The sequence below is a fragment of the Drosophila subobscura genome, chromosome U, assembly GCF_008121235.1.
Source record: "Drosophila subobscura isolate 14011-0131.10 chromosome U, UCBerk_Dsub_1.0, whole genome shotgun sequence".
Classification (NCBI taxonomy): domain Eukaryota; kingdom Metazoa; phylum Arthropoda; class Insecta; order Diptera; family Drosophilidae; genus Drosophila; species Drosophila subobscura.
The window spans coordinates 11,805,476-11,830,697 of record NC_048534.1 but is presented as its reverse complement, the minus strand read 5'-3'; the positions used below and the strand labels follow the sequence as shown (position 1 = coordinate 11,830,697).

At 43.8% G+C, this 25,222-nt stretch overlaps 2 protein-coding genes across 2 annotated transcripts in view; both read right to left on the bottom strand.

Annotated features, from left to right (window-relative positions):
* Nucleotides 1-1,237: 1,237 nt before the first annotated feature.
* Nucleotides 1,238-1,693, bottom strand: LOC117901632. Its single transcript, XM_034812462.1, has one exon. It carries the CDS (start codon nt 1,638-1,640, stop codon nt 1,269-1,271), a length of 372 nt encoding a protein of 123 aa, XP_034668353.1. The 5' UTR covers nt 1,641-1,693; the 3' UTR covers nt 1,238-1,268.
* Nucleotides 1,694-3,831: 2,138 nt separating this feature from the next.
* Nucleotides 3,832-25,222, bottom strand: part of LOC117901631 — a 33,805-nt gene continuing 12,414 nt past the window's right edge. The window contains exons 2-6 of the mRNA XM_034812461.1: nt 16,471-16,679; nt 12,953-13,088; nt 4,876-5,138; nt 4,683-4,806; nt 3,832-4,613 (exon numbers count right to left, since the gene is read on the bottom strand). Coding sequence (XP_034668352.1) covers nt 4,513-4,613; nt 4,683-4,806; nt 4,876-5,138; nt 12,953-13,088; nt 16,471-16,679 — 833 coding nt within the window. The 3' untranslated portion in view covers nt 3,832-4,512. The remainder of the gene's footprint in view (nt 4,614-4,682; nt 4,807-4,875; nt 5,139-12,952; nt 13,089-16,470; nt 16,680-25,222) is intronic.

Below are 25,222 nucleotides of genomic sequence, written 5' to 3'. Positions count from 1 at the left end.
ACATCCAGCTAATTTTACATTGGGAATATTTAACACCTCTACGCCGAAGTAAATTTAAATTCAATTACGTTTGCCAATTAGTAATCAATTTTGTGAAATCCATTACTGAAATGTACCACCTCAAGGCAAACACCTTGTCCTTCAGTCCCTAATGGGTGGATGCGTCATTCAGCTTTCGCTTTTGTCGTCATAAATCAAAATGTCGCCACAATTAAAGTCCACACGAAGGAAGTTTCCACACACGTACAGACAGGGACAGACAGGGACATGCATCCACAATGAATCATCGAATGAGTGGGGTGTAACTGGCGGGAGCGAGCAGCGTGACCACCGTTCGTATTGCATTTCCGTTAGTTATTCATGGTCAATAAGCGCAGGACAACGAGGGAGAGTGACAGAAGGAGCAAATAAACGCACGAAAGCCAACATCCAGCAAAGCACTTTGATATCCAGTTAAAGGGGTTTTGTGCAGGTTCTGGGCATTCGTATAATTTATGGATTTATTCAGGTAGCGCATTATTGCGCTTTATCTATTCGATTGTAATTTAGTTTATAGATTTAATTTAATTTAGCGGCCGTAAAGCGAACACAGTGCTGGCTAAAAAACTGCTGACACGCTGCCCGGTGGATGGGTGGATATTTACTGTGCAGCGTAAGCATGTGCGTGGCACTTTTATCAAATTTACGCTTATTGCATTTTAATTAATTATAAACAGGTAATTATGGTAAACAGACGGGCCCACAGCCAAAACGGGGCCCATAAAACCGGGCTTGCAAACATTACCAATTTACGAGCCAAGTGCCTTAACATTAAAGTGTTGCCCTGGGAGTGCGGCCCCCAGGATATACTCGCACATATAAAATTAATTTAAAACATATTACAAAACCTTACAACCTCTCTCCTGCTTACCATTCAGAGACATCTCTCCACGCTTTACTGCAGGCTTTAGTGTCCGCTCCCATAAGTCATTCAATGCCTAAATGTTTCCGCAATACATTTTTGCATAATGCGCACAAGTGCTGATAATGGGTTGGTTGGTTTAAGGGTAGACATTGGTTTATAAATGATTAAAGATTTGGTACAATGAAAGCTACCGATCGCTGTACCTTCGCCGCTCTCCCCACGAAAAAATATTTGATTGCAGTTAGAATTAATTATTTACTTCCAGTTGTTTGTCTTTGATACTGTCAAAAATTGTTGAACGGAGCCAAAATGAATCTATTTAGCTTCGAGTAAGTACCGACATTTGTCAATCAAACTATTAAATTTAGAAGCAGTAAAATATACGCGATGGCTTAACCAATCCGTACTCGCCATTTGTGGTCTTGGACACCTTGTAGTCTTTCAGGTGATCCATCGAAATGCCAGACTCCCTCTCCTGCTCCTGGGCAGCTGCTGCAGTTTTGGCCTGGAAGTCCTTTCGCAAGCGAATCCGCTTCGCGAAGTACTCAAAGCTGGCGTTGCCGTACTGCTCGAGGCACTCCTTGTAGATCTGACCGTAGCGGGAGTACAGTTGCCGCTGCACCACCGGGTACCAGGCTTCATTTTCCATCCAGGTTTTGCGTGTCTCCTCGGCTCGGCTGGCCACGCATCGATGATGCAGCAGCTGGTCCGTGAAAATAATTTGATCTTGCTTCATTTTTGTGGACGTTTAAAAGTAAAACAAAAACTGGAACTGTGTTTGAAAGTAAATTTAAGTGTATGAGCAGAGTGAACTGCGATTAGAGCTACAGAAAACCAACAAATCTTAACACAAAGTATAGATTATTATCTCTCCCTGTGCAATTTAATCTCATATTTCATACTCTAGTCAGAACCAATTTAATTGCTCTCCAAACTTTGATGCCTCATCATAGTTCAATCAAAATGGAATAACTTCGCTCCCAGGCTTCTTGTGACAAAGGTAGATCTTCGACAATTTATTTATCCATTTGTTTGCTTCTAGGGAAATTTAATTTCGCTTTTGACGATAGATGCCAAAGGGCAAACTCCGGACAAAGAAGGACAGGAAACGAGGAGCTGCCGTCAATGTCACCCAATGCAAAAGCATTTGCAGGAATGGAGGCCACTGCAGGTCCACTGCTAAGCGGAAACGGAAATGCGTTTCCTGTTCAATTGAAAGACAAAACCATTGTTTGCTTGTCCTTTTCTTCACTTATTTTATTTATCATTTATCATTTTCATGTTCAGTTTTACAAACCAAATTTCTGTCTTAAACATTTGATTCCTTCTTAATTACACAAAAATTGTGGAAAAATAAATGTGAACAAAATGTAGTGGTGAAGGATAATGAAGAATGCTGGAACATTGGAAGGTTTAGTTTACGATATTTTCCTTAGCTAAAAACCAATCCAACAAGAGAGTTCCAATTTGTTTCACACTTCTCTCTTGTTCTTATTCAAATTCGGATTTGGTTTTGATTTTTCTGGGTTTATGCTATCCCATTTTGTCTTTAATTTACAACACGCACAAGATTTGCTTAGATTTGAATGGAGAATATGCTTATAGAGCTGTTCAGCGCTTCCTTCTGCTTAACATCTAATGACATTCGCGTTGAAACTCCTCTCTGGCTATGTACAGTACAGTGTTTACAGTAAACATTCATTTTGGCTAATTTATAGGAAGGAGTACTGCCCCTGCCCGGTCAATCAATGCCAAGCTGCCAGTGGCCCAGTTGGCTATCAAAGAAATGCCCGAGATACTCGTGCTGCTGGCCATTTGTTCCCTTTTGGCCCACAATCGAACCAACGGCTTTGTATGCAAATGAGCCGCGCCAGGCCAATGGATTGCATTTCTCACACGCCAGGCCGAAGACATGCAATCCCCTCGCCTGCACTTCCCTCCTTTCCCTACCCTGTGCCTTTTCCATCGCATGAGTCATGAACTGCTTTTGGCCTCTTGTTTGTTGGTTGTTTAGTATGTTTGGACTTGAATGCATTTAATGCGGTTTGTTGCGCATTTTCGCCCCATGCATGTCTGTGTCAATTTTCACCAGTTTTTGGGCATCAACCACTCGAGAGTGGGGGCAGGACCCTACCCCAGGTGCCTCTGACTCAGCTCAAGATAAATTAGCATAAGCCAAAGGATTAGTATCATGCATGTTGCTAATTTCACAAGGGATACATTTATGCCAACTCTTTTAGAGGGGTGAATCAATGTGGAACGGGTATGAAAACATTCAACAAAGAAGTCAAAGTCGTTGACCTTTTTTTAATAGCAACATTTTGGATATGGCCATTTCTTTGCACCCTAACAATATTTAGTTATTAATCAAAAAACTTTAAACAGATGAAATATATGTAGGTATGAGCTCCTCCATTCAGAGCTAACAGCTCCCAAAGTGTTCAAAGATTATTTTCGTTTTTTATTTGGATGAATTCCTTCTGGAACTCTGTTTCTTTTTAACATATTTATTCTTAGTGAATTGGCAGGCTAATTAATTCAGTTCAACATAACATTCTGAAGAGGTTCTTGCTCCAAATTATAATTGATGGAAATTTTCAAATTTGTTTTAAAAGGGAAAGGACAAATTCAATTGCAATGGGAAGGCCAAAGCCTACAGAGGAGCAATTCAAATGGGTTCCGGCAGCTTTGCATTGATTGATTCAATTACTTTCAGGCATACACCCCTTATTCATAGTACATTTAGATCTACTTCTTCATCGAAACATTTGCCAAATTCGAAAGTTTTCAACTTTTACAATCCATGGCTCCTTCACGGCTCTTTCTATTTACAGCTTTCTGATCAAATTTTTACTATATGTATATTTTGGATTTCTTTGAAGAGTTTTTTGAATATTTTGATATTTTATTTAATTAAAATTAGTTTCGATTTGTTTGCTTTACAACTTTCTTACATTTTCGTTAGGGTCTTAAGTTAGTCGCTCTTATAAGTAAATGCAAAGTTTCTTTTGGGTAAGTTTTAGATGTGATTTCATATGCGTATCATTGTGCAATCGATGGATATTTTTTACAATTGAAATGTTAGTCGCTTTTGATATGCCCGAAACAGGTTGATAAAATACAAAGGAAGGAGAGGAATGGAATGGAGAAGTAATCGAATTAAAAGGTTTTCTCTACTCGTATAATATTTTATTTCCCTCCTTTTCAAAATCAAGAAAATATCACAAAAGATTAACGAATGTTGTCTCAAGTTTTTTGCCTAAACAACGATTTTTACCTTACAATAATAATTGCCTAAAGTTATGCATAATTATGTACAGTTTCTTAGCCGCTGCTTAAATGCTCGAGTTGAGTAGTTTTCCATTTCCGTTTCCGTTTCGATATTTCATTCAATATTGAATATCTCCCTCTTGCACACACACACATCAATTGAGTTTCGAATTTAACCGCCGGTTAGGATTGAATTTATCTTTTCATTTGTCGTTTTCTTTGAGATTTTGGCATTGGATATGTTTTGCTTCTCCACATTGACTAGGACTCAGCTGCTGTGCTAGTTAATCTTCCCTCCCCGGATTTCTGTTCAGAGTCTCAGCTTAGGCCGAAGATAGTTAACTCGCCCTCGACCAGGGCCAGGTCCGGAGCAGCAGCAGCAGCAGCATTGGAGGCAGCAACGACACGAGATGGGAGGGTAGCCGTGACCCAGCGGCACCTGCAAAAAAGAGATTCTGTCAGTAGTGTTCATGGGATAGTGATTGAAAGTTTGGGCTACGGAATATACCAATAGTGCTGGACTTGGCTGCCACCGTTTCGCGGGACTCCAGGGCCGGTGCTCGCTGCTGTCGATCGCTTTCCACACTCTCCTCATTGCTCTGCAAGTACAACGAGCTGATCTTGGCCACGCACTGCAATGATTCACATGAAAGACATTTAGAAAGTCATCTTTAGAGGAAAGTACAGAGTACGCCACTCACCTTCAGCTTCATATCTCCGTGCTTAAAGTGAAAAGGTCGCACTCGAAACTCCAAGCCGAGGCGCGCCATCTCCAGTCCGTCCCGATTGACCACAATCTTGTCATACTGCCTCAAATGTGCCTTCTGCACCGGCTCCCCATTGATCAGCCAGCTCAGGTGGCACACCGGCTTGGACGGCGACGAGGTGCAGTTGACGCGGACAGTGTCCCCAATCTGGTATCGCGGCTGACCGCCGGTTATCTTCGGGCCATGGTTGGGTGTCACTGGAAGAAAGCAAATATAATATTAGGAATTTTCAGTTGGGTAGAGTATGAGGCCTAGAAAAATTCCGCTTCAGTTAGAACTTTGTTTCAGTTAATTCATCGACTTTGTTCCTCGAATACTTATTGATATTTCCTATGCTGTGATCTACTCTCCTCATCCTTGACCATCAAACCTTACTCTTCCCTTACACACATTGATGCTAGACATTTGTAATTCCCACACTTTTATGATTGTTTTCTTAAGCTTTCGTTGGGCTGCACTTCAATTAAATGTAGCCTGAATCTACCTTCGTCTCACAACTATCACCCACAGCCTGGGGCCAGCTCCTCCTCCTTGTCCGGCTCGCCCAAGCTTAGTTATTTAATTTTAATGAGCCGGGGAAATTGAATGTTTTGCTAGAGCTGAGCTAGCTGGCCATTTCGTGCTACGTTTTATTTGGCCAGAGACTGCCTTCCCCTTGCCACCCTGCTTTCTGGTTGTATTATTTTATATGCAGCATCGCTTATGTGCCCCACTGCCCCACAAGGAGAGATGGCAGTGGAGCCTGCTCGGCATTCCCAAGATTTATGTAGAGATTTGTGGCAGGCAGCCAGTGAGCGAAAGGGGTTGGGAAGCTTCCTAGTGAAAGAAACTTTCCTCTGGTCTCACGAAATGCTTATTCAAAGTTTATTTGGCCATGTGTATGTGTGTCCGTCTGTCTGGTTCTGTTTCCATCTCTGCGTGAATGGATGGTTTAGTCTGTGTGGGGGGCTGAGAGTTGTACCATTTTTGGGTGAGCTGAGCGGGCCATCTGGCCAAGAACCCACATCCAAGTGCCCCCTGTCTCACGCCTTTTGGGCATGTATTTGTACATAACAAAAATAAATATTGGTAGTCCCTCTGGCCTACATTTGTTTTCATTTTACCGAAGATTAACATACCCTTTAAAATGTAAAAAGAAGAATGGAAGCTCGAAGATATTGTTTAAACAGATAGGCAAAGTGGAGTCAATTCTGTGACCCTTTTTTCCATGAACTTTGTCCAGCGATCAGTGGGAATTCCTGTACCACGCTTTGTATTTGTTCTCCGCTTTCATTCTACTAAATCCAAATAATTTTAATAAATATTTGAATGTGTCTTCCACACGTGTTTCTCATTCTCATTTCTAAAAATCATTGGACACACATCCCACATAAGTCTCTGCTCCCCTGGCCATTGTCTTGGACTCCCCTGGTGCTTCATATCCGCCATCGCCCGACACACTATTATCCATGCATGTGCAGAAGTAAAAACCAAGTCAAGTGGGACCAAAACCAGGACCAGATCCAGGACCGGGTCTCTGCCTGTCCTCCCCTCAGGCACCGTTCACGCCCACTTTCCTGTATATCCCTCTGCCCCTGCCTCACTGGCCGGAGTGTTTTCCTGTATGCATTATAAATATTCTTTCATGCCAAAAGCCAAGAAAAATAGGAAGGCAGGGAAATCTGCTTCCTCATAGCATTTGCTGTTGCTTATGTGTGTGTGAGTTTGTGTGTGTGTGTGCCACAAAATAAAATTAATTTTTAATGGTTTTCAAAATATTAATTTTGCTTAGAAGCCGTTCAAGGGTTTTGTTGTGGCGTAGCTTTTGGATCCTTTCTGGTTCTGGGGTCTAACCAAACCGGGTCCGGTCCGGTTCCAGTTCCAAGAAAAAGTCCTGTCCAGTCCAGTCCAGTCCGGTTAAGGTTGCTCTTTTCTGGATTGGATTTTCCGTTTGCTTATTTGTAATTTATAAAGTAAAGTTTACTTTGCTTTGGTTCTCTCTTCTGTCCTCGCTCTCCAATCCCATGGTAAACTCAATTTGGGTGCAACATGCAACCGGGAAAGAGGAACGCATAAAGGAAGCAATCTAAAAATCCAACTTGGAGAAATGCATTTTTGATAAACACATTTGGAGAGATTGAAAATATGATTTCTCTCTTTCTCTGTACACTCTGTTGCCAGTCCAAATTTATTCGGGCTGCTGCAGTTGGCCACTCGGTGAATTGTCATAAGCCAAAATTAAATTAAGCAAAAAAGGTACATTTATGTACAATGTCCGGAGCTACCAGAATAAATTGTGGAAAAATTGCTTGTAGATACAAAATTAACTTTACATTCAAAACCATTGCGAAAATCAATATCGAGAAATGTTGGATATGGATAACAGATTTATTATGCCCCTAAATATTTAACAATCTCTGTTTACTAACAATTTCTCCTCCTTAACAATTTCCTCCTTCAAATACCTGAACTTAACCCTAACTTTAATTAATGGCTTGCAATATAAATTGAATGTTATCTCTGCTTGATATTTATTGCCACAAAACCTGTGCCCAAAACCCGTGCCCGAATCCTTTCCTTTGCTCACCTTTGTCCTTGGGGTTAGGTTCTGATAATTGTTTATTTATAATGTGAACATTTTTTAAGTCAACGCCATATTGTCGCACTTAAACTTTATTTTGTGGCATAAATCTAATGGGACACCAAAGCCCCCCATGAAGGACAAAAGAGACTGGTAGAATGGGTGAGGTAGAGGGAGAGGGAGAGGTACAGTACCCTCATACCCTCACACATGGATGTCCTCAGTGTATGTTGGTATGATTTGGCAATTTATTTTGGCCAGACTTAGCACGCAACGACGAAGGCACAGGGGCAGAGAAAGAGAGGGAGAAGCACAGGGAAAGCGGAGAATAATAAGAGTGAGGCAGAGGTAGAACAAAGGCAGAAAGAGAGAGAGAGAGAGAGAGAGAGAGACGATAACACTGGGGGAGCCCGCAGCAGCTCCTGCAATAAGCCCAAAAACTAAAAGCTAAAAGAGAAATGCGGGGGGAAATGTGTGGGCAATGGGCGAATGCTGAATGTTGAATAGCCGCATGGTTCAAGTATATTTTCGGCATTTTGCCATGACTAAGCAGTTTCTTTTTCGGCAAAGAGTGTGGAGCAAGGGGGACAGACGAGCATTTTAACTGCTCGTTTGCTACCTTTTGTGCAGTCAAAGAGAAGGCGAAAAAAAGAAACCAGGTGAAAAAGTGTCTAAGGCAGCCGCCACCATCCAGCACCTGCAGGGGCAGCGGCAGACACCAGCAACAACAACAGCAACAAGGGGGAGGGGACAGCTAGCTACTACAGTGAGCACTTTAAGTGGGCGTCCGTCCCACCGAGCGACCGTCCGTCCGTTCGGCCCTGTTGGTGGTCTCCTTTTAATATGCTGCGGCATGTTTTTCCCTCTCTGAACTTTCCTTCTCTCTCAAGCGCACTTTGCAGCTTCTTCTGAGGCAAGCGATAAGCTGGGTCAGGTGGTTGGGATTTCGGCAATGAGCAGCAGATGGATTGGGGCTCCCCCTCTAGGCATTCGCTTGTTCTGTTTGCAGGGGGTCTGTAGTCCGTAGTCCGTAGTCCTCTAGGGAACAAGTGGATTATGCACATGTTGAGTCCTTGCCAAAGCAGCCAAGTGACTATCTTTTTCTCTCTCTCTCTCTCTCTCTCTATCTCAAAATTTTTAATAAACATTTGCTGAAATGATTTACACCCAGTTATGTGAAATTTATTCCACTCAAAATGTCAGTCGTCTATGGAAATAAATAATGGCAAATGCAAAATTGACAGAAACTTAAACTTAGTACACCCTGAGACAATGGCAGCGGATAGCTCTGGTAGACTGTTGAAGGCAACAGCTCCAAGCGCTGTTAACCGCCCAGCTTAACAGTCTGTTGCCGCGCCCGGTTACAGCGCTCTGTTAACGATCGCTCTCACGATCCACACGGCTCTCGAGGTCCCATTTCTAAGATTCACATATTAAATAGCTATCCAATGATGATGAAATTATATCACCCAGTTATGTAGTTATCAAGACGTTAACAAGCCTATTAGAAGCCCGCTCCCCCACAACTTTTACAAAGTATTATCTTAGTGGAGGAAGGAACTTCTTCCCCTAAGAATTCCCCACAAATGTTCTCACTAAACTTTAATGAATGTCTGAACTGCTGGAGCTGGAGCTGGAGACGGGCCGGCCTCTTTCGAGAATTTACAGCTCATTAGTGTGACCAGGGCAAGGAGCAACAATAAATATTGCGGCAGAGTGGCCTCGGCCTGCGCCCTTTCCCAACTTTTCTCATAGCTCATAAAAATCACATTTAACTTTGCTCTCTGGGGTGCCACGGAGGTGCGGACCCCAGAACATCCTTGTCTTGGTCCTTTATGCAGGCAATTGCTTTTTTTATATTGTAAAATCGATAAGCGATCACATTATACGAGTGCGAGTACGAGGACGAGCATGAGAATGGGATGTGTGTGTGCTTGAGGGGCACGAAAAAAAAGAAACGCAGCGGGAAAAGTGAGTTATATATGTGTTTGTCCTTTAAAGTGCACTTAACCATAAATTCAGAGGGGGGGAACAAGTAGAAGAGCGACCTGCCCAAGGACCCTAGGATCCCAGAACCCCCCGGATGGGAACCGAGACCCATCGAGAGACAGCAAGTGCGAGAGAGCAGGACATGTGCCAAGCGTTGAGAGCCTTGCGTGCTCATTAATTATAAAACAACGCGCCAAACGCGCACACATATGTGTGGATACATATGGAAGAGTCGGATACAGATACGGATACAGGAAGAGCTGAGGAAATAACGGTAACTGTAATGTTGTCTTAACTCAAACATGCCGCAACTGAGAGCGAAATAACAGAAGAGAAAAGGAAAGGCACTACAGGGGAGGGCGTCTGTACCGTGCATTAAAAATCGTTGCCATATGTAAAATTAAAGATAACAAATGGGAAAGGGGTCTGCGGACTAAAAGGAAGAGGGGGGAGGAAGGAAGGGGAGCTGCGTGGAAGAGAAAGTGGAGTAAGGGCAAGCGAAAGCGGAGCCATGGTGCCGGACTGAAGTACGTTTGTAGTAACAAGAAGCTGTTGCGATTTTACAGTGGAATGACAATCCTGCAGTTCCCTTTCATTTCATTTCCGTTCTCTTCCATTTCGTTTCGTAGCTTTTCCTTTTTTGTAAGCTGTTTTCAAACAACGGCCGACAGATGGGTAAGACAGAGTGACAGAAGAAAAGTGAGATGAAAAAACGAAGGAGAGAATTTCTGACAGCAAAGAATGTAAATAACAATCGACAAGGAAGTAAATGAAGAAAAGAGTGAACAGAAGCAGCAAATGAAGCAGATGGAATATCAACAGGAGAAGAAAGAGCAGCCAGCTCTCATGGGTGGGGAGAAATGAGTCCAAGAGAAATAGGATTGTCTTCTAATATTCCTAACAAACCACTTCTGTGAAAAGTATAAAAATGTACACTATAAAATGTGAGACATTTCTCTATACAATTTACAAGCGAGCGCTCTCTGAGTAACAGTGCACTGTTACCGAAGAGAGGCAACAGGCTGTTAACGGAGGCAGGTAACAGAGGTAACAAACTGTTACCTTGCGATGTTAACATCATCCATGCAGTGAATGCAATTTCAATGTTTGCTCTTCGCAACCTACTCCGACCATTTGCCCAGCTTTCCTATCAATAAATCAGCTTGGGAATCCCTCGAATATCATATCCATAAAAGATTTCCCGCACAGCAAGAATTTTCGCTGGCTTTTTACGATCACAAAATTAACATTTCCAGCCACATTGGGGGGTGATGCCAGCGGTCTCTGTGGGGACAATCGAGGCAGAGCCTCGCTAAAGCATATTTTATGGTTCACTTGCATTAGCAGGACCGCCACCACCACCATCCCCCGGGTGACTCCCACCCTACATACCACCCAAAGAATGATGATGCTGCTGACACAGTTGTTGATGATGAGATTCTCTCCCCACTAAACTCTTCTTCCTACTTTTGGGTTCGATTTGCAACGCCCACAATTTCTTTATATTCTCAGGCGTTTTCTTTTTTTCTTGCTCGATTTTGCCCTTCGACTTTGGTTCGAATATCGTTCAATTTGGCTGCCCAGACACATTGTTTAATATGCAAAACCATTTCCATTTCCCTGACATTCCAATGCGACCAAGTCGTGAGGAAGATGGAGGGTTGGCAGCTCTGGGAATGGCCCAAAGGAAAATCAGCATGAAATGTGCTTAGTGCGTGTTGTCCTGGGCAATGGGCGTGGTCCTGACTCCAACCCCCGTCTCGTAAGCTAATGCCTCGAGGCAGGAAGAGGGACTCTCTAGATGATGTTCTGGGTCTGGTACTCAGGGGAATTCCATTGGTTGCGCTGCTGGTGGCGCTGCACATATTGATAACCGTTTGATTCTTTTATGAGTTTATAAATTTGTGATTAACTTCAGGCGAGTCGAGGCTGCCTGAATCCCGAACTTGATTGAGGGAAACCCGAATCGAACCCCAAAGCATCGGGAGTTCCCCTCTTCACATATGTAAAGTGAAACCAAATGCCAGCTGGCGCCCATTGTCTTGGAGCAAGCGACGACCATTTCTCCTACTTAAAAGTCGACTGGGACATGAAAACATAATTTTACTTCAAAATTGCAATGACAGTTGCAGGGTGTATGCCACGCCCCTTCTCTGTACACACACATGGGGCGACTCTTTGTTGTAGAGTCTGCAATGGCGACTGCGACGGCGACGACGACTGCAAAAATTCCATTTCAATTGTTTGCTTAGATTATGCAGTTGTATTAAGAGCAAAAAAGCGAAAGAAGATGGGAATGGAAGCTGCAAGAGAACGGCAGAGCGGTTGGGGGGGTTGCACACTCAGAGTGCTATCCAGTGTCTAGGGTTGCCAACGCACGGAATAAAAACAACACACAGAAACCGTAAAGAAAGCGAAAAAAGGAACGTGGGTAGAAATAAGAGATTGAGAGTGAGAGAGAGAGAGAGAGAGTCAGAGAGAATTCCTTTAAAAGCAGCGAACAAGAGGCGAGCTTTACAAGGAGCCTGGGAGTTGACTCGACTCGACAATGCCATTTGCAACGCATTGCCATGTTGCATGAATTTCATTTACGATGATGGTGCACCACGCCGCTGAGACGGCACAAAACCCCCCCATCCAGTGGGTCGGCCACCATCTGTGTCAGCGACACCTGAGCCATGGAACGCCTTAAAGCCGTCTCATGTTTCCTTGTTGCAATGGGGAAAAGTTGAGTTGAAAACGTCAATTTAATTATGTTGATTAATGTCGCTGAAGAGCTAAACGGAAGCGATGTGTAGAGGGAGCACCACTGGCGATAGATTACTGATGGATTGATGACATCACAGAACGAAACACATTTTTCCTGCTCCTGCCAATTGCTTTAGCTACTATTTCCATAATTTCTTCCACGCTCTTTAAATTCTCAAGCTTCAATAAACTTAACTCAAAGGTTCTTCAACTATTTTACTTCATCCCGCATCTGCGTCCGAGGCATCCGAGTGTGTGTGTGAGTAAGAAACCATAAAATACTCCTTGACAGCGGGGCTGACAACCTGCATGCAATTTACATGCGACTACAGATTCTCGGACTCTGATTTCAGGATGGTTCGGATGTCTCTTTAAATGGGTTTTCTCTCCCTCAGTATCTGGTGACAGGAGTCCTCTGCTGTTATCCTTTAACTTGTGTCTGTCTGTCAATCCTTTGGGTTGCCTTTCGGCTTTTGCTGCTTATCCATCCACACTCCGGGACCCCACCAATTATGTTGCACATCTCTGGCTCTGGCTCTGGCTCTGCCTCTGCTGCAACTTCAGATGTCATTCACAACATTGTTGACTGCCCGGGACTATTAGCATTTTAATTAAATTTTCTGTTGTCGCCCCACGGTTGTCCATGTTCATTTTACACCCAGCCCGGATCCCCCACCCTCCGTTTATCTCCTTTTTTATGGACAAAGAACTTACCCACAACGGTCATGGTCTCGGACTCGGAGACGGTGTTGAATGCGGGCGCCTCGCCGGACACCTCGCAGCGGTAGAGCCCAGAGCTTTGGAGTGTTACGCGCCGCAGGATTATCTGTGTGTCCGAGGAGTTACGCAGCTGCAAGAGAGACAAATTATACAACAATGAGTCGACACAAATCAAATGCAATTAGAGTTCTAGATTTTTCTAATGGATTACCATTTTTTTTTTTTTTCTACAACAAAATTCTTTCTACAAAACGAAGATTGATGATGATGCAACCAGCAGATTCCAAACTGCTCTCACAGTTTATTATTAGTTTTGTTTGGGGTCTGTGGCCAGCCCAGTCTTGACTGACTGACAGTAGGCGTGGCATTCATCACTGAAGAAATTTAATTTGCTCGAAAGGTTACAGAAAAGCAAACAAAAGTCATAAAGAAAAGCCTGAAAGCCGAGAAACCAAACACAGGCCATGAAATATCTAGAAACAATCGCACGAAATTTCTGCACTAAAAGTCGAATGGCGGAACGAGGAGCGGTGCAAGGGAACAGCATAAAAGATTGAAGATACGCAACTCTGTAAGAGAATAGCCCATGTGGTGTGTGGGGGGAGGAGCGAAAACTGTTGTAAAAGTCACTCAAACATCTTCGTTTTGTTCTCATCCAAGCCACCCGAGCAACAATTGCAGTCAAGTTCTTTAAGTTGCAGTTTTATCAGCCACACACACACACACATGGACTGTTGAGAGTTACATATGGGAGATTTGTGTGTGTACCGACCCTAAGATACCTGCCCTTTTGATGTACCTATTTATTGTGCACTTAAACAAAGCTAAGCCAAGAAAAAACCTAAACGGAATGCTGATAGTTTTTAGTCAAACTGTTGCTAAAGGATTCATTTATTTCCATTTTAATATCATACATTTATGTGTCTCGGACTTTGTGGGCAGACACAGACAACAACAGAGTCTGTAGAGTTAACAGAGCAATTAACAGTGAGAGACCAGAAGCAGCTTACAGAAGCGCTCTCTCGATTCTAACAGAATCAACAGCGATCAACGCTTATAACCGAATTCTCTCTGCCGACACACACATTTGAAGAGCGTTAATAATTTGTAAAAAATCGAAGATACAAATGCACAGGCTGGAGTCTACAAGTCTCCCAATTCTATTTCATCGAAATGCGTTAAGATAATAGATCCAACACTCTTCTCTCCCCGCAGTGATCCTTATCGCCATCTTCTGCCCGTTGAATAACCCCACAATACTCGTGTACCCCTTTGGCTCAACGAGTACCGGGTATACAAGGAAAGTTTCATTTCATTCTATTTTTAGTCCGTGTTGTCGACCAAATTTTTATGAAAATTCTTTGCTCTCGCTTTATGTTTGGTTTCTCTCTCTCTCTCTTGTCCTGTCTCTCTCCCACTCTGACGTTAACAATCACAAAAGTCACGTTCAACATTATTTTTGGTTTGTTGCTTGTTTTCGGATGTCGTTGCCACAGGGGAGGGGCTGCCCCTCCCCCACAGCCCTTCAAGGCTCTTACAATGGTCGGTGGACTGGCTTTTGTTTGTTCCCCTTCTGCTTGGCAGTACTTAAGTCGGGCTTCTCCTTCTTATTCGGCGGCTGCTGCTGCCTCGTCTTTTTGCCAATTCTCGGGGCACGCTCAAGTTGTCAGCGCCCCGTAGCCCCCCGCCACTTTAGATGTTGGTCAAAAAGGGTGTAACAAGGCGAGTCGGTGGAATGCCACTGAATGTACAGAAGGAGAATTGTTTTTCTCTCGCCAAAAAACCAAATCTAGCCACAATTCAAATTGCAGTCTCTCTTTAGTGCTTTCCCATTCGCATCCCTGCCATTTCCCCTTCATCCAGAATGTCTCAAGTTTTGCCGCTTCTAACAAATCCTCTTCGGGTGAACATGCGCCAGCCATTTTGCTCATGATTGCAGATTGAAGCTGTTATTTGTAATTCCAAATTTGGTTTTGGCCAAAAAGAATCTCAGCTCTAACCTTGTTTATGCTGCCCCTGATTGCAGTGGCCACATCTCTGATGTGGATGCAAATTTCATTCAAAAAGAGGGAAGCACATCACGAGTATCTTTGGCTTTGCGCTTAGCATCTTTGAAGTGTTTTAAGAAGGGATAGATAAGGCATTTATGGAGGGATCAAATAGAACACTCAACCAGAACACTTTTCATTCTGATGGTCAATATGTTAGTTGTAAATCAACAAAATATTTACTGCAACATTTGTCTCAGTTAAACTTTTCTCTATGTCCAGAAATATCCCAAACAATATCCCAAAATTCCATGGAGAGTTTCCAGCATTAAGTCCAGGCCACAAGGCGCTCGCGTGAAAATATTTCCACTTTATCATGTCCCGAACAGCTTCCCAAGAGCTTTGGCCCAGCCACAGCTCTCGCTCCACCGCCCTCTCGCTCTCTTTTGTTCTAATCATCTGCCTGCCCACGCGGTCGGTTGAGGCCTTCAACCCTTTTTGGCCGGGTCCAAATGCAGACTTTGAGATCAGCGAAAATTATGCCGCATTACGCGCCATGCCCGCCACGGCCCTCCTGCACGCCCTGGGCTGTTGTTTCACTTGGGACACAGGGAACTGAAGGACTCGGGGGCAGGCTCTCTAATTTCCTACTCTGCCCAGACTCGCCGTTTCTGGTTTCCCATTTTTAGCCGCTTGGAAACACGCACAGGCCATAAAACACGCTCGCACATTGCTCATACGCCACGTTAGACCGACAATTGACGGGATTTGCTTTGCCCTCGCTCTGCAGGCTTTTGGCCTGCACTTGCTTTGCGCTGCCTTTGGCCTGCCATTCGACAAAGTAGACGCACTTAAGTGCTTTTGGCAAATTATTATTATTAGAACGGCTCGCAGGAGTCCTTCCTTCGAGTAGAGCGGGAGGCCAAAGGATATCAACTTTGTCTGGGATATTGACAGCTTTAAGTGATTTCCGTTAACCTTTTCAATCGCAGCGAAAGCAGACCAACACGTGACCCTCGCCAAGCCAAGGAAAAAGACAGAGAGAGGGGGAGAGAGCGAGAGCGAGAGCAAGGAAGGAGCGCAGGAGCCCAGCGCACAGACACACATTTTTATGGCCAACAAAAGCAGGTTACATCCACATTAAATTAAAGTTAAATTGCAAAACTACGTGGCAGCAATTTTCATCTCCCCGTCGACGTAATCAGCAACAAGAAAAGAAACGCCCAGAAATGTGGGGAACTGAGAGGGCGCTCTGCGGCGACTCTGGGGGGAGCTGAGAGAGGGTGCTCTGTGGCAATTACATGTTTTAAAATAATCATTATGATCGGGTCGTAACACTAAATTCTACACAACAACCAACCCAGCAGCACCCGACGCCCAACCCCCACAGAAATCCAAGCCAGTAAATTGTAATAAAATTTTAAATTAAATTTCTCTCCCTCTCCCTCTTTCGTTTTTGTATTTGTATTTGTTTCGTTTCTTTTTGCTGGCAGCAGCAGCACCTGTTGCCATTTTGCTACTCACATCGATGTTGACTCCGGGCAGGGGGAACGCCTGTCCGGGGGGCTTATCGCGCGGCACATAGCGGTAGATCTCGTGTCCATCCTTGTACCATTTCACCGAGTACAGGGACTCGCCGTCCAGCGCATAACGACAGCCCAGAGTGGCGCTCTTCAGCCGCATTATGTGATTGGGTATCTTCACCTCGGTCATTGTCAGGGAGCTGCTAATGTCTGCAATTAGTAGAGAGAGACAGAAGAGAGAGATAACAAAAATTAGAAAAATTACTATGCTGAGAGTGGTGGCAAATTATTTGTAATGTCATGGCCCTTTGTACACCCCAATGGAATGGCTTACCGCTAAGCCTTTGGTGGCCAGCAACTTTTGCTTAAGCCACCATGACAGAGCCAACCCACATACGGAGTGCTCGCATTCGTACTCGTACATATTTCAGCAGTTATGATTCCGGCTGGTCATATTTTCCGTCTAAACCAGAAAACGCAAACACAAAAAACCTTTTGGGGCCTGCTGTCACATGAATTTCGACTTGCTTTCTGGACGCCGGCTGCCACTGGGGGGATCCAGGACATCCACCCGTGCCAGTGCATGTCACTGCAGTCTACAATTCACGTGGCGGGCAAAGCTAACAATACACACAAAAAACTCGCATTTTTCCCAAGCGCAATTTTGAAAGCTGAAGCATAAATGCTCTGCATGGAAATTGTGCAGATCGGTTGGCTAGTCCTTGAGCAATGTTTTGGGATATATTTTTCAATTAATTGCCATCAAGGTAGCCGCGAACAGATTGAGATGATTGTTGCTTGAGGGAACAGCTGAGTCGCTCCAAAGAATGGAACAATAATATGCAAAATACTTCCTTCTCGGCTCGAAGAATCCAACAAAACAATTCCCAAAAATCTAGCACTGTAAACAAAATAGAGTAAAAGATTTTGCAACCATGCAAAACGTTCCTAATTCCTTTTTGAAAAGAGCAAATACCCAAACAAATTCCAAAGACTTCAAATCACAAACAGAGACATCTACCCACACATATTTTTGCCTTTTGCGACATTTTGGCTCACTCACGGCCCCATCTCCGAGCGCATATGGCAATGCTTGGACCTCTAACCCCCTCCAACGGTTAGCTTGGGTGGGGGACACACCCACTTATTTAATATACCGTTACACTTTTCATTTCTCCAAACGTCAAACGTGAAAAAGTGAGTTCTGTGGCCACACACTGGCAAAAAACAAATACTCACGCAGACACACACACACACACATAAAACACCGCTTGCACATGTGTGTGTGTGTGTGTGTGGCGTAACGTGCAGCGCCGCCATTGAATTTATCACATTCACATGCAAATTGCGCCAAACGACCTTATTATGCAAATTGCCAACTGCAAATGGAGAACGAAATTGATTTTCCTGCATTTCTCCAACAACAACAGCAGCAGGAACCACCACTACTACCACAGAGAAGCAATGAAGTCACACACACACAACGAACAAAGTGTACAGTGGAACCAAATAAAGGCAATAAAGTGGTGTCTAGAAATTAATCTATCTTTAGTTCGTTTTTGGAATATTTTTTGGGAACTGTACCACACTTTAAGGTTTTTTTTAGAACCTCTTATTTTCTTATCCCTTTTTTATTCGTTTTTCAACCACTGTGCCACATATGACTGCCTCTTCCTGCGCTTCCGTATGTGCGCTCCCTTGACAGAGGGCCGATGGTGGTGTCTGGAGGATCTCCTGTTGTTTCTGGCATCGTTCAACAGTTTTGCGACTTTCTGCAAGCCACATTTATATGACAACTAGCGGTGGCAGTGGCAGCAGAAGAGCAGTGGCAGTGGCAGCAACAGCGACAATGGCGACAGGTTTCCAACGCCACTGAGAGACACCCACCTTGAGTGCGGAAAAAAACAGCGGGGGTGGTGGGGCAAAAGGAGGATGGAGCAGGCAGAGCTATGTGGTTTATACAGCGACAAATGGCGAATATATTGAGCTGTCACACGCCCAACTCGAAAACCCAAGCCGGAGGTTATGCACACAGGCAGGCACACGGCACAGGGCCGACTATAATATTGAACAATGTGCACACAAATCGCACAGGGGGCAGAGGGCACAGCAGAGAGAGCAGAGAGCAGTAGCAGAGGAAGAGCAAAGCAGCGAGCAGGCCAGTCAAAGCAGCAGACAGAGAGACAGAGAGAGACAGAGAGAGAGAGAGAGAGAGAGAGACAAGCGAACGGTGAAGCCGAAGCATTTGATACTCTTACAGATTGGGCGTAGATATGCCTGAGTTATGAAGGAACAAAGCGAACTGCAGACTATTGGATTGCAATGTGCTTAGGGAAACAGATACAGATCCACAATCTTAGGCATTCATTTACATATATCTTAAATATTATTCCCATTAAAAATGATTCGCACTCTTCGCTGCAAACATCAGCATACCCTCTGCCAGGGTGTTTGCATAAAGGGAGCGACAATCGGAATCGCAATCGGAATCAGAATCGCAGTCGCGCCTTCAATAAAAAATACGCTGAATGCTTTCACCGCATTTGCGTGTGTGTGTGTGTGTGTCTGTCGCAGTATCTCTGTGTGTCTGTGCTGCTTGTGGCAGACAATTGGCATAAAAAAGAGCGGCAAAAGAGATGGCAACCACAAAATGAGTTAGTTGTTTGCTTTTTCAGTTGCGCCTTTTTGCTGTCGCCTCCCCACTCCCCACTCACACATGCATTCCCTTTTTGGGCTCAAACCAAAATGGCAGAGCCGGCAGAAGAAAAGGAATATTTTATAGCACAAACAAAACAACAAAAGTCGTGCATTATAAATTCATTTCCGTGTGTATTGTGAGGGTTATTTTTGTGGGGTTTCTGCCAGCACCAAAAAAATAGGCAGATAAATGGAGTAGATGGTGCAATAAAATGTGCTAATAAGCTGCAGGATTTGTGTCACCCGTTGAGCAGGAGGGAGATAGAAACCCCCACAGGTAGTTCCGTCACATAAATTGTAATATTCTGGAACATTGATCGACTCCATGGGGGGTCATGGAAATCTATTCAAAGTTATTCAAGCTTTAAATTGTACATTTATACAAGTTTATCTTTAAAAGTGAAGAGCGACAGCTAGATTAAGCTAGACTGAGAACAAAATGGACTAAAATAGAATTGAAGGAACCCACAAATGACATTTGAAGATGCCATGGATACCTGGTCACACAATAGAGGAAAAGTTGTTATTATTCCGCATATGTGAACTCTCTTTACACCCATGGTCCATCGATGGTGGGGAGGCCTATCAAAGAGCACTCAGAGAGATGCTTCTTTTTGGTCCACAGCCCATGGAGTGCATTGCAGAGGGATCTCCTATGGTAAATTCCGCAATTGAAATAGTTCTAGCTAATTTTTGAATAACTTTGTATTTTGTATAATTAAAATCCCATGATCCCAGCAATTTTCTATGACAATTTTCGCTTAAACTCTTACCTATGGCCCGAGTCACAGGACACGCCCCAACGTTCTTAGCGCCTTAATTGCAGTTGAGTGACATTTGACTTGGCAAATTGGCCGGGGACTGCCAGTCCGCCCCGCACCCTCTCTCGCTCTGGCTGCTTTTGCAGTGCTAGACTGACTGCGTAAATGGTGTGTGTCCTTCTCTACGGCAGCAACAACAACTGACTGCACATTAAAAATTAAAAACGCCCACGCCCAACCCCCCCGGGCAGAGCGACCCCTAAGCGGAACCCGACGCAGGCAAGGGCAGAAGGAAGAGCTCAACTCAAAGGCAAAAGCCAAAAGCTAACGGCAAAGTCGCAACAGAAGAAGGAGAAGGAGAAGGAGTAGAACTTTGCCTCCAACAAAAAAGAAAAAGGAAGAAGCGAGGCTAGCTGATGGAAGCGACTATTTAGATACCCTAACAGGGGTCATATTACATACATATTATTATGAGAAGTTTAATTCCAAAGTTGTGTCGATCTTTCATAAATGTAATGAATGTTTGTCTCTGTAGCAACCAAATGATAAACTATTTTAATTAAAGAGACTCCAACTTATAAGCATTCTCTGCAAACATCTCTTCCAAAAATCATTGCACCCTCTGAAAGGGTATTCAGACCCCTCGCAAGTGAGAAACGGGAAAAGAAGCAAAGTAATTTCATGCATCGTTTAATTTTCATTCGGGTTTAATTTGTGCAACGCCCCCTAAAAAAACACAGCCCCCTCTTTGGCAGCTCCATTCCGCAGCCCAGACATACCCACATTTTCCCACCATATCATCATAAAGAGTTCCTTGATGGCACTTCTTGTTCGTTCTTCCTTCGTTGTTCCCGTTGTTGGAATGTTTTGTAATACACAATTTAGACCTAATACTCAACAGCCACTTCCAGCTGCAAAGCGGAGCCGAAAGCGGAGCTGACAATTGAAACAGCAAATAAAATGAAAGGGAAAAGGGAAAAGCAAATGCCAAAAGAACAGAAAGGGTAAAACAAATGAGACACAAAGATACTTGAACACCCCCACACACGCACGTAGCAGAAATTGACACCAAGAACATTTTTTGACAAATAAAATTAAATGAGGCGCAGCTTTCTCCTTACTTTTCGCTTAGGCTTTTGTTTTTTTTTGGCTTTTTAACCCCTTTACGTACAAAAGGGGGGAAAATTAATGTTTCCACTGGTTGATTTTCGAATTTGACACAGCTTTTCCACTGCTTAGTTTGGAAAATATTGGGCTTCGTATGAAGAATTGAAAGAAATTAAAGAATCATCAAATAAGGATGCCGGAGTGCTCCATAGATTTAACCATTACGAATCTTATAAAAGATTCAATTATTTTCTACATTTTTCTCTGGTACCCAACCAGCGCAAATACTCCTCCTCTTGGTCTCTTGTTGTCGCTCCACATTGCCATTCCCACACGTCTGCATAGACGACTTGTCCGCGCTCCAAGAATTGTTTCGACTTTAATGAAGTCAATTTTGGAAGTTCCCTCCCTCGCCACTCTGTGCCACCCTTTTTGGTAATTGAAATTTTTTATAGTTGTCGTGCAGTTTGCCGTCTTGTGTCTTATTGGTGGAAGGGAGGAGACCTCGGCACTCGTAAGACCAACTTTTATCAGCGCCTGGCGCATTCTTTAAAACAATTTCCAGTGTCTGCCCCCACACCGCCCGCTCTATCGCTACATTTTTGGAGCCGCAACAAATTAATCCCTTTATTTGCATAATTGAAAAACATCAACTGAAGCTGCCAGTCGAAAAATATCAAAAACTCCGCGCCGAATGGCCGACGGGCAAATGTCCACAGAGACAGAGAGCAGAGCGGAGCGCAGAAATGTCGCCGCATTTTAATGTTGGGGTCCCTTCGGGGCCCTGGGGAGCTATTTAACATTTTTCCAACACTTTGATAATCGCACTTTGCGGGCAGATTAATTATTTACGAGCCACGTCTTCTACCTGAGCGGCCTCGCGTCGTTTAACCAACGCAGACAACAGCCACCGACAGACGCCAAGAGTCGACAAAAGCCCAGAAGTTGTTGTTAAATCTTGGTAATGCCTAAAGCTCCCGGAACCCGGAACGCGGCATACAACCCCCAACTTCAACCCCAGCCCCAACCCACTACCGACAGAGGCAAGGCCGCACGGGGCGGCCAAGTATATTTGTCGCCGGTCTTAAGAGATTGCGGCGCACAATTTCCGCGCCTTGGTGACCCCGCGCCTACCCTCGAGACCCGGCGTTCCAGGGCACGCGAACCGAACCACAAGACATCAAAGCAGTCGCGTACACACAGAAGGCCAAAAGTCAACGCGATTCAGGTAGGAATGGCAAGTGGTATGGGGAAATGCCATTTACGGAAAGGTAGACACAGGACAGAGTGGAAACGGCTGGCAGTTAGTGGCTGCGGTGACCCCGACACATCCCTGGAGTTTACTTAGTTATCAAATGGTAATATTTCAATTGTGGCCACATCCAGAGCAGCCAAATTGAAAAGAAACAATGACAGGAGGTAAACCCGGAGAGAGATTATCTTGGGGGCAGAATTAAAAGGCTTGTCAGGAGCGTTCATTCATCGCCATGCACCCACAGAGGCGTCAAATTAATGCGCTAAATGCAATTTGTGGCGCTGAAAAGGCGACTTAAGGTGATGCCAAGTGCCGGCTCTTTGAGCCAACTTTGAGCGAGGCAACTTTTACTTCGGCCACGTTTTGCCTTGGCTTATGAATTATGCAGTCTAGCGAGAAAGGATGTAGAGAAATATGAGTATGAGATGAAGAGCGGTTTAACTTCTTAAAGAGGGAAATGCTGCTCAGGAAAAAAGAGTGGAGTTGAGAGCTGAAATTAGGTGCAAGGCGATGATGGGAGAATTAGGTACAGCCAGTACAATTTGTAGATGATTTTCTGGCAGTCCTAACATAATTTTTGCCTCAAAACAATGAGGACAAAGAATTTTACGAAAGCTTAAAGAAGTTCTGCAAGTTTTCCTTCCCATTCAGTGATTTTCGGGACACGTTTTTAGGACATAAAACTCCTAATTCCGATTAAAGCTTAATAAATTTGGATTAAGTGAAAGATTTCTTCTTCTGCAGACTTCTTCTACCTAGAATATCTTCGAGTCTCTTTGACTGACTGACACATTCCCAAGAACTATGAGAATTTTGCATAATTGTATTATTATAATATATCCATCAATAAGGAAGTTGCATGGCAAAAGTTAACTCATAACCAAAGCGAGCATCCTTCAGGGCTTAAACCCCTCGGATCCTCTAACTCTTTGCACCCACATTAATATTTGATTACCGTTCGTTCCCAATTCCACTTCCATCGAATAGTAAAAACATCTAGCCCAAAATATGCAGCCTATGCCTCGAGGCTAGAGGCAAAAGTTGTGCTGAATTATGACCATAGAATACGGGCTCAAGGATGCGCCTAAATACATAGAAGGCAAATTTTAAAATAAGAAAAAACCAAAAGCAAGAAGTCGCTGCCTGCCTTCCTTACTTTGCGACCAATTTTCTTGACTCTTCTTTTTGTGTGCCGCTTCTGTGCTTCTGGCATAATTTGAAGAACTTCCTATTCAACTTTTGCTGACCAGCCCCAGGGTTCGGGCACACACCTTAGATACGGGGGGAATGGCTATGGCTATGGCTGGAGGTATATAAATATATCTAAAGACAACTTGGCCCTGGCATATTACCATGTTGGATGGAGAGACAGAGAGAGAGAGAGTGCGAGGGTAGTCGTATCCCCATGTCTTGGCCCCAAAAAGAATGAAGAGTATTATAAATAATTCAGTGGGCCACGTCTGACCGGAGGCGCTTTAATGAGGCCAAAACGGACTTTTGGCCATCACAAGTTTAAGCAATTTTCGTTACAGGTAAGTGGAGAGTGGAGAAATTTATGAAAATTTAACTCAAGGAAAACCGCTTTCACTTTTCCACCTACATATCTCTCTTTCTCTCTCGTTCTCTCTCCGATCAGGATGTGAAGTCGTTAACCGTTTTTAGAGCTGCTGATTGAGATTGCTTTGGGAGGGGGGAAGGGTGTGTTTTGCTGAAGGTAAATACACATGACATATCCAAATGTGGGCGAACCTGTCTGGGGCGGAAGCTCCACTGAAGAAGATGGGGCTATGGTCATGGGGAGTGGATCGGGAAGGGGAAGCAGCCGCAATGCGTTCGAGGGAAAATCAATTTCGCATAAAAAATTCAAGCAAAAATTGTATGCCAACCTTTTTTCCCTGTTTCTTCTTCTTTTGGCCAGGGAAAAAGTTATTGCCAAGGTATGCGTGTCTGTATGTGTGTCATGTGCATATAAGTGTCTGTGTGTGAGTGTTGTGGCATGTGAACTTAATGATTATGCAAATTGGCCTATAAATCGATTGCCAATCGTCGGCTATGCCACAAATTGCCGGTTTTTTTTTTTTTTCTGCTGCAACATCGGCGACAACCACAGAAATAAACAACTCAGAACGAAATTGTCGTTTATTTGGACTAGGAGATAGCTGCTTATACCATGATTTATTTATGTTTTACTTGGTAGAAAAATATTAATGTATAAGGAATTTTATATAAGGAAACTATCGCAGTAAGAACTCGCTTTGAGAAAGAAAATGATAGGGAACTGTTGTCAACGAAAATTTCTATTTATTTCTGTTAAAAACCTTAAGCACTATTTACATACATTTATATATGGAAGTGATATTGGCTGGTCAGCCACATGGCGTAACCGAGTCTGTAGAGCTAACAGAGAGTGAGCGTCTCAACAGCGAACAGAGCTAACAGAGTTAACAGAGCTTACAGAGGTAACAGAGCTTACAGAGGTAACAGAGCTTACAGAGTTAACAGAGCTAGCAGAGTTAACAGAGAGGCAAGCAGCGGCCGCCGATTTTAACAGAGGAAGGAGAGAACCAAGCCCCAGCGATCGACGCTAGCCGGCAAAGATCTCTCTCCGGCTAGATCGAATAATAAAGAATTAAAATATTAAATAAACTATTGACCTGAAGCTGTAGAATACCCAATAATCGCAATTATCTTATCAACTGAAAATATTAAAAAACACCTAAGAAAAGGTCAGGCTAACGACTGTTCAAATCTCGCAATGAACTTATATTGTGCTACCATCTTACCTCATTTTTCATACATTTATGAAACTGCCATATGCAACTGCCCCTCGATTAAAGTCGGCAGCAACTCAGTTCTATGTCTCTGCCAGCCGCCTGCTGCTCCTTCTACAGACCCCCTAATGGCTTGCAAGCTCGTCAACGCACTATAAAAAT

Coding starts and splice junctions, on each gene's coding strand:
- LOC117901632 (XM_034812462.1), bottom strand. CDS start 1,640: ATGAAGCAAGATCAAATTATTTTCACGGACCAGCTGCTGCATCATCGA.